The sequence below is a fragment of the Kryptolebias marmoratus genome, linkage group LG1 (assembly GCF_001649575.2).
Source record: "Kryptolebias marmoratus isolate JLee-2015 linkage group LG1, ASM164957v2, whole genome shotgun sequence".
NCBI classification, from domain to species: domain Eukaryota; kingdom Metazoa; phylum Chordata; class Actinopteri; order Cyprinodontiformes; family Rivulidae; genus Kryptolebias; species Kryptolebias marmoratus.
In genome coordinates, this window is record NC_051430.1 from 31748694 (window position 1) to 31758539 (window position 9846).

Here is a 9846-nt window from a genome sequence, read left to right on the forward strand (position 1 = left end):
CTGGCTGCTCTGCAGTGTTTACCAGTGACACTGGCTGCTCTGCAGTGTTTACCAGTGACACTGCAGTGTTTACCAGTGACATCGGCTGCGGGACTTTCAGAAGATCTCAAATCCAGTGATTATTAACTGTATTTCCAAAGACTCTTCAGTGAAGTCGACAATCAGATGATCCAGCAGCTTGTCCCTGTCTGTCTCTGTCCAGCATCTTGTCTCTGTCTGTCCAGCATCTCATCTCTGTCTCGCTCTCTCCAGCAGCTTGTCTCTTGTCTCTCTGTCCAGCAGCTCGTCTCTGTCTCTCTCTGTCCAGCATCTTGTCTCTGTCTGTCCAGCATCTCATCTCTGTCTCGCTCTCTCCAGCAGCTTGTCTCTTGTCTCTCTGTCCAGCAGCTCGTCTCTGTCTGTCCGTCTCTGGCTGCTTCAGTTTTATAGTTTAGTAGTCTTCGGTCTGGATGAGGCCAGATGTTTAGCTGGTGGACGTTGATCAGAGACTGGTTGATCCTTCCTGGACGGTGTTTGGACTCTGAGGCAGCAGGAGACTCCAGGCTGTTTCTGTTTGTCTCTATCATCTGAGTTTCTTACAATCAGAGCTGCAGATAAATCTTTCAAACTGACTGAATATCAGTCTGATGGAGTTCCTCCTCATGGTTACCAGATGTTTGGTGGATTATAAATCTGAGATTCTGCAGGTGGAGCTACCTGCTGAGGAATTCTCCAGAGCTGTGAGGTTATATTTCTCATTGTGACCCTGAACCCAAACGTCCTCACAGCCGTCGTCTTTTTCCTGTCGTCCTGAAGCCCAGACTGACGTCAGCAGAACTTTTAAAGCAGTTTAAAACCCAATCAGTCATGTTTTGTTTTGTTCTGACATTTTTCTCTGATTATTTCCTGGTTTGTTGATCTGATGATGACAGGAAGTTGAACCTCGTCCTGCAGGCTGAGTCACATGATCCAACCAGGAGCAGAACTTAACAGAACCACGTTTCCTCTGAGCAGAGCAGCGGCTCCAGGGTTTCTGTGGCTCAGACGGCAACATTCAGCCACAATAACAGCTCAGATGTGATGGAAGAGTTCAGCTTGGCTTCATTTAACATTCAGACACTTGTTTTCTCTGGTTGGAGAAGAAACAAAATGGCTGACAGATTTAAACCAGTAGCCTGATTTATTGTGTCTGGGAGCTCTGTGAATGTTGTTTAAAAGCTCTAAATTTAACCCCAGTTGGTGTAAAATCAGCAGGAAAAGCTGCTCTTTAACCAGCAAACACACGGACAATTTCCAGGTTTGCCAGAACCTGAAGTCGGTGCAGCTTTTGGACCAAATGCTGGTTAAAAACGGAGGTTTTTAACCAGCCTGGAGGTTTTCAAGGAGTTTGATTCAGAGCAGATGTTTGAAAACATGCAGATGTTGCATCAGTGGATCTGGAGCCAAACTGAAGAGAGAAAATAATCTTAAATCTGTCTGAAATAAATCTCCTGTTGACATGTGGCTGTCATCACAGACATGTGAGGTAAACTCCCGGCTCAGAGAAGCTCAGTTCAAACCTCTACCTGTAGCTCAGCTGGAGCTTCCCGAGAGTTCAGATTAAATGTTGGCTCATTTACTCCACCTTAGTGCTTTTATTTTGTAGGAGTGGGTAGAAACATATCTTAAACAATGAAGGAATAAACAGGAGACTCTGATAAGGAGAAGATTTGGATCAAAATTAAGGCTCTTTCCAAAACCCCTCAGGTGTGGACTTCTGTCCTTTCTCTGTGTGAGTCCTGAACGCACCGAGGGGGCTCGAAGCCCCGCCCCCCGGTGCTCCTTTGTGTGGTGAACCGATCTGAGCGGAGTTCATTGGTCATGTTCTGCAAACAATACGAGGCAGACGTCCGTCACTCAGTGAATGGGTTCTGCTCCACGCTTCTGCTGGTTCCTCGATGCTCGCTGCATTTCTGAAAGCTAACGCCTGTGATTCATGAACAGCCAGAGGCAGGATAAAGACCAGCTGCTCTGTGCTGCCATTTTACTGAACCGTTTTATTAAAGAGCCTTTAGAGAAACAGAAACCTTTTCCTCTTTTAACATTGTTGGACGGTACAGATGGTGCTGGGTTTAGGTGGAGGTTCTGTTTTCGAGTTCTTTAAATTCTCGCAGTATTTCGTCATGTTGGTGGAGCTCGGTTTGGGAAAAGCTGGAAAAGTTTCACTTCTGTGATAAATTCCAGATTTCTGCTGCATGCAGTTTTAGGCTTAGTGGTTCCTGCTGAAGATATTCAGTCACACATCCAGAGAGCAGGAAACGCAGACCCTGAGGGAGACCCTGAGGGAGACCCTGAAGGGGGACCCTATAGGGGAACCCCTGAGGGAGACCCAGAGGGAGACCCAGAGGGAGACCCTGAAGGGAGACCCTGAAGGGAGACCCTGAAGGGGAACCCCAGAGGGAGACCCTGAGGGAAACCCTGAGGGAGACCCAGAGGGAGACCCTGAAGGGAGACCTGCAGAACGAGGGTTTGTGTGGTTCTGCACTGAATCCCTGTCAAACACCCGATCAGCTGTTTCTAACTGCAGCAGAGTCTCTGACGTCTGGGCCTTTGTCTCGTGGTGATGAGGTCATCACTCAGCTGTTCGAGGTCTCGGCGGTCCCACAGAAGGACAACATGAGCGGTCAGTCCTCGTACCATGGGAGTCCTTCAGACCCGCCTGACCCGGGTCCTTTATACCAGAAAAACACAACAAGCTTTTTTGTGTTAAACTGGAAGAAATCTGCAGAGAATCCTCCGAACTGTTTTATTGAAAACTATCATTAAAATATGAAACTGTTTATTTTAAACAGTTGTTCTTTTTGTCAGGAGATAAAACTTTTATTAGTATTATAACTTAGAATCAAACAGCATGAATCAGCAACTCAAACATCAGAAAAATAAGTTTCCTGTAAATTAGCTGATTAGGTTGAGTTTAATTAATATTTTTAGGGGTTTTCCTGTTGATAAAATAAAAAGTTTAAACATTACCTCTGAACTTTAGTTTCTCTGGAGTCACAAGTTTATTATCAAACAAACGTCAGTCAGCTGGTCTCCGTCTCCAGCAGTCAGTGACAGGTGGGGGGACACCTGGACAGGTCCATCACAGGGACATCTGGACAGGCCTCCAGTCCGTAACAGGTGGGGGACACCTGGACATGTCTCCAGTCTCTCAGTCCATCATAGGGACACCTGGACATGTCTCCAGTCCGTCACAGGTGGGGGACACCTGGACATGTCCCCAGTCCGTCACAGGGACAGCAGATATATCTGTAATATTATTAAATGTTGGCAGTGATCTACTTCTGTTTCAGTCTTGTTCAGACTAGCCTTTAGCTCATCATTTTCTCCATAATGAGGTTGTTCAGTGGCATCTACAACAGGTAAGATATTAGCTGCTCAGAAACCTTCCAGAAAACTTCACTTTAAAATGTCTGAACTATTGCTTTAACTGTTAGTAATTTTAAAAAAATCTAGAAAAAACAACTTTTTTCCTGTGAAAATGTAAGAATTAAAAATCCAAAGTAAATAATTTTATTTCTGTAGCAGGATTTTTGTCTGGTTCCTTAAATGAAAGCATCGTTGGAAACAGTGTGAGATTAAGACGAATGAAGACGAGCTGATGAGCAGAATGAGCTGGTAAAAAGCAGGCGTTTCTATGAACTGAGCTGTTTGTCTCAGAACAGGCTGTTATTGTTGAAGCTTCCCCTCCCTCCGCTGAAGAACACCACTCTTATTTGGAAAGGGAAGCGCCCGGCTCAGAGGCTCCTGTGATTGGTCGAAGCAGCCGTCCAATAGAACACCAGAGAGGACTTTACAGCAACAGTGAAACATTTTTCTTCTTCTGTGGAGAGGAGCGTGAGTGCAGAGAAGCAGGCTGATCCGAGTTCTGTTTGCTGAGCGCGTCAGCAGGAAAAGGTCCGAATCCCAAGCCCGGAGTTGTCCCGAGTTGTCCCGAGTTGTCTCGAGGTGAGTCGAGCTTCAACAACAATGACCTGAAGGTTTTAGGCTCCTGAAGCTGACGGCTGGGCGGCCCGCAGAGGAAGAACAGGCTGTTTATTTCCAGCCTGGTTTTTTTCTTTCGTGGCTTTGAGTTCCAGGCATACCAAGAACAAGTCGCTGTATTTAGCCAACAGACTGTTGTTTTACTGCGATCGGAGGGGGGGGGTGGACTTTGACTGGAACAGCTCTGATTGGTTTTATCTCTGTCTTCGTGTTTCTGTGAAATCTGTTGACAGAAGGATGGATTTTGGACCAGAATATTGACTCTGTGGTCTTTTTGTTTTCTCTGTAAACAGGTTCTGTTTTGAGTTCAGACCTACAGCTTCCTCTCACTGGAACAGAATGAAATGAACATCATCTGTTGAGTTTTTGCTGATTTCACTCAGTTTGTGGCTAACTTTAATGATCTGTTGGCCAAAAGCTCCTCACTCGTCACTCAAGCTTTCCCTGACAGGTTTGGACTCGAACTGTCAGATTATGGTTCACTGGTCACAGGGGCATTAAAACTGGCCTTTTCTTTTAAAGAAGACATCTGTTTCACATCTCTACATACTGGCTTTTGTTTGGGAGATATTCACAGCTGCAGAACTGTGCATAAGTCCTGATCCAGTCGTCATCTCTTTCTGTTTTCCTTCAAAGATCCTGATGTTCCTGAGGTCTGGATTAACAGTTTTTCTCTATTTCAGTCCTTGTTCCTGAACTTATTCAGAGGAATGTTTTGAAGTCTGACCTCTGACCTCATTCAGACAGAAAAAGGCTCCTAAACTGACCCAGAGTTGTCAAAACATAACAGACAAGTGAACAAAGAATCGGTTTGAAAGTTTTCATTTTCAGAAACAAGGCCTGAAACTTGAAGCAAAGACTGAACTTTACCTTGGCACTGTCAGTAAAAATGTTGATGTAATTTTTTTGCTTTAAGATGTTTTTTTTTTGTGCCTTTTCTTTCAGAACGAGCCCAAACATGCTCCAACGCCGGAGAAGAGAAGGACTCCTACTATGTTGAAACTCCTTACGGTTTCCAGTTAGACCTGGACTTCCTGAAATATGTCGAGGACATTGAGAGGGGAAACACTATCAGGAAGCTGAGTATCCAGAGGAAGCCCAAAGTGGCCAAACCTCGAGGCAGTACCGGCGAGGTCGGCGCTCGGCCTGAATGGACCTCCACAGACTCCTTGTCCTCATCCAACAGCGACGGCAAACAGTCCCCGGTCTTCTTCACCTCCAGGCCACCAGACGCTCCTCCCCTGACCCCCACCCTCTGCAGGACGACCTGTGAGCCGCCCCCACATCAGTCCTACTCGGCCACCTCAGAGCAGAAGCAGCAGCTCCCGCCTCCTTCGCCCAGGTTTGCCCCACGCCACAACCCCCAGGTGGAGAAGACCCTGATGGAGACCCGGCGCCGTCTGGAACAGGAGCGACTCCTCATGCAGCCACACAGTGAGCCGCTGATGCCCCGCCGCCGTCTCGCCAGCTTCGGTGGGATGGGCTCCAGCAGCTCTCTGTCGTCTTACTCTGGTTCTGTTGGCCCGAGCCAGGTCTCCCCCAGCCCCCACCATCAACTGCCAATCAACGGCCTGCCTAATGGAGAGTATAACCATTACTACCCTCCGTCGGTGGGCAGCTCCATCCGCCACAGCCCCATGAGCTCCGGCGTAGCCACCCCTGTGACCAACGTCAGCCCGCTGCAGCTGCAGCAGATCCGAGAGCAGATGGTGGTGGCTCTGAAGAGGCTGAAGGAGCTGGAGGAGCAGGTGAAAGCCATTCCTATCCTTCAGGTGAAGATTGCTGTCCTCCAGGAAGAGAAACGACAGCTGGCTGCTCAGTCCAAAAATCAAGGCTTCCGTAAACGCTCCTACAGCGTGGGCAGCGCCGACCAAATGGAGAACCCTGGCTCCATTCAAAAGGAAACGGAGCTTAAGATTATTGAGCCAGAAGTCCAGGAGCAGAGCTCTCAGCGGCTCGATGAGTTCAGACGTCTGGCTGCTGAGGTTCAAGCTCTGGAGAAGACCTCCAAGGAGAATCACGAAACCCTCCTGCAGAACCAAGCTCTCCAGAGGTCTGTTGGTGTTGTAACAGATGAAAACATGAACAGTGTTTCTGTTTCTCAGAAGACGCAGCAAACAGAGTGCAGGTTAAAGGATGTTGGCGTGGTGACGGAGCGGCTGGAGGTTCGGAGCGTGGCGGTTGTTGTGACTGACACCATGCTGGGTGTGACCAGTGAAGCTGAGAAAGAGGTCGAGCTCCAGCAGCAGACCATCGAAGCCCTCAAAGAGAAAATCTACCGGCTGGAGGTTCAGCTGAAGGAAACTACTCATGAGATGGAAATGGGGAAACTGAAACTGGAGCTCCACACAGCTGGGGGGTCCAATAGGAAGAGGGCAGACAAAGGTTCGATGGTCAGGCCTGAGACGTACCACGCCTGTGTGGAGGCCAGAGTTCAGGTACGCCATCAGGGAGTGGGTGACCATGTGGAGTTCAGACACGTTGGTACAGATCAAACTATGCAGACCAACACCGTGGGAGTGTCCTGTTGGCCCAGCGTGCAGAGCGTCTCCACGGGACCGGACCTCCCCATGGACTGGTGGGTGGTGCGGAAGTGCGTGGAGGTTCAGGACAAGTGTGTGGGGCGGCGAGTAGAGACCTGCCACCAGCAGGTCGGTGTGGAGCTGAGTGTCTCTGAGACAGGAGTTAACACAGATGAGACGGTGGACAATTTGGACCTTCGTAGAGATGAGACGCTGCAGAACAAAGAGTCCCGATCAGTTGGCTGTGGAGACTGTTCTGTAGATGTGATCGTTAGTCCTGTTAAGGTGCTGGTGTCACAAGGAACTGACCCAGATTTGGTCAGTAAGGTGGACTCAGGAATTCTGGCTGTTCCTGAATCAGCGACACAGCAGACTGGTACCGATGTAGAAGTAACGAGTCGGTCCACCAACACACAGACAGCCGAGTTAACGGACTCTTTCACCAACATGGAGCTGATTTCCTGCGATAAACAAACCAACACAGCAGCACCAGAAACCAGGACTGTCGCTGCAGGGGACGGACTCGTTAAAGACCCCCCCACAACAGCAAAAACCCGTTCAGTTGCTGTGGGAACCGTCACAGATCTGGGGTCACTTTTCAGCAAATCCATTTCAACAAAAACCAAAGAGTGTGGGGTCGGTCCGATCAGCATCCACGACAACTTCCTGATTGGGTTAAAAACCAGAAACATTGCTTGCGGTCCTTCCCAGGCAGCTGAATCTGTTCCAAGCACAGAGATGAAGACTGCAGCTGCGCCGCTCCAGCCTCAAGGTGGCGCCGGCCTGGATCATTACATCGAGAGGGTCCAGAAGCTGCTGCAGGAGCAACAGATGCTGCTGGCAGAGAACTACAGCGAGCTGTCCGAGGCTTTTGGACAACCACAGAGCCAGTTTGGCTCCATCAACAGTCAGCTGGTCAGCACGCTGTCCTCCATCAACTCTGTGATGAAGTACGGGAGCGCCGAGGACATCCTGGAGCTGAGCTCAGACTCCTGCGCAGGTGAGGGCACGCCACATGAACTACATGCCCTGCTGCTAAAGCTGGGACTGTTGGAGACTTGTTAGCAAACAACTCCTCAAATGTTCTCAGGGGTTCTCAGTTTCCTTCCGAGGGTCTCAGAGGCTCGCAGTCTTGTTTGACTTTTGAACTTGCTTAAAAAATTTGTGATCCAGATTTTCCATCAAAGTAGTTGTTGTAGGTGTCTCAAATCCATCTCAGTTTAGTTTCTGTAATTCTCGAGCTGACCTGACAGAAATCATCTGCAGCTACAGCTGATGATACATAAGATTTATTCAAAAACTGGTCTAAATCTGCCAAAAGTGGACTCCAGCAGGTAAAATCTTTAACTTGGGACTACCTGCTGAAGTGGCTATCAAAGTTTACAGTTTTACTGTCATGGCTGCACAGCTCACGGGTCTCAAACACAGAGAAGTCACCGATTTCTCTCAGTTTTGAGTCTCCAGCAGATGGTGATAAATGGTTTGTTCCTCGAGCCTTCAGTGATGCTTGAGTGGGACATGCAGCGGTCAATAAAATGGAGAGGAATAGAGACGTGTTTAACCTTTAACTCCCACCGGTTGCATGTTTCTTACTCTGCAGCTACGATTGTACCCCTGCACACTTCACACCTGTTTACTGCTCTGAAACATTTAAACACAGTCAGGAGATGCTCTTCTAATACAGACCAAAACCATTTTTCTTGTAGTTCTGGAGCAAATATGTGTTATGGAGTTTGGCAAAGTATGTTTTTGGGTCCGTTGGTGAGGAGTTCTTAGAAAACAGGCAGAGGGTGAGTTGGTCACAGCAGCTGAGTGGAAATAAACCAGAATGAAGGTTCCGAAGGTCTGAATTGCTTCCAACGTCAGTGGTCACATGACCAAACCGTGCCTCGGCACAGCGGTTTGATACGTTTGCTTCATGAGCTGCAGCGCATTTATCAGAGGACCATCACCAGTCCCTGTGAGTCCCAGTGAGATCCTTCCCAAACAACCAGAACCGGAACCAGAACTTTGAGCAACCTGTGGTTCTGTGACCGTTGGCCTGGAGTCGAGCCGAGCAATTACAGCATAGTTTCAGGGACAGACAACTGAACCAGGCGCACACACACACACCTACACACTGACACACACACACACACACACACCTACACACACACAGTGTTACAGAAAGAAGACGTGTCGAGCCGTCCTGATGAAGCTTTCAGCTTCGGTTTCACTTTTCTAATCTGAAGACTTTGAGTCACGTCATCATTTCACACCTAAATACGACAGAAAACCAAAAAGTCTAAACTAAAATATATAATTTATCAGCTCAATAAAAGCTGCAACCAGATCGTTCTTTTAGAAATGTATTAGTATTTATTTTGATTGTTAGTTAGTGTGTTATGAACAGCTTTTTAATCATTTAATCAACTGCCACGCTCCTCATCAGCTGCTGCACCGAGCCTTTGACCTTTGACCTCCTAGGGTTTTAGATGGACATGTCTGTTGTCCATTTAAGTTTGAGTTTGATCTGGACCGGACAGCTCAGCAGAGTCAGAGCATTCACATGTGATCTGAGGAGAACCCTTATCGGATCAGACAGACGTTCCAGGTTCTGTGTGACCCTGAAGGAATGTTTGGACTCGACCCAACAGTGAGCTCATTTCTCCCTGGTGCTGATTCACTCCGAGCAGCAGATGAATGCAGCTCGGTTCTGCTCAGGTTCTGACTGGATTCCTTACCAGCTGATCTTCTGATTTCTCATAAATGCTTGAACTGTTTTATCCTTAAAAACAGACGTCAGCATCAGCAGATCTGTGTAAAAGTCTCGAGTCGTCTCTTTCTGTTTGTTGTTAGCGAGCGTTCAGCAGCTCCAGGACCCGAGCGCTCCGACTGACGGAACCTCATCGGACCCGACCGCAGCAGACAATCCTGAACTCACAGCTGAGCAGAAGAGTCGCATGGACCTGCAGATGTCTACAGCGCTGCATGGTACGCAAACCAGCTCTTTAGGATCCTGGGGGGTCACTCTGGGATTTTATTTCTGTTTGTCCCCCCCAGCAGCTGTTTAATCATCTCTGTGCTCCTCAGTGAGGAAACTAAGAATAACACACACACAAAGGAGTTTCACTCTAAGGTCCTGAGAGCCTCTCAGGTGAGCCGACCCGTTGGTTTAAAGACAGAACATCGTGTTCTTCAGGGTGTATTGGATCAACTCGGGTGCTGCTGGTTGTCAGACAGAAACCAGAGAAATCCTTCGAGGTTCCACCAACAGAACCTTAGCCGCTCCGTTTGAGTCCACTTTTCAAAACACACCCCTCTCTCTCTCTCTCTCTCTCTC

The 9846-nt window shown here is 48.2% G+C and overlaps 1 protein-coding gene across 3 annotated transcripts in view; it reads left to right on the forward strand.

The window, feature by feature from the left end:
- Positions 1 to 9846, forward strand: part of kank1a (KN motif and ankyrin repeat domains 1a) — a 31619-nt gene that overhangs the window by 16685 nt on the left and 5088 nt on the right. For all 3 annotated transcript variants that reach the window (XM_017433110.3, XM_017433113.3, XM_017433114.3), the window contains 2 exons: positions 4948 to 7524; positions 9363 to 9497. In XM_017433110.3, coding sequence (XP_017288599.1) covers positions 4948 to 7524; positions 9363 to 9497 — 2712 coding nt within the window. The remainder of the gene's footprint in view (positions 1 to 4947; positions 7525 to 9362; positions 9498 to 9846) is intronic.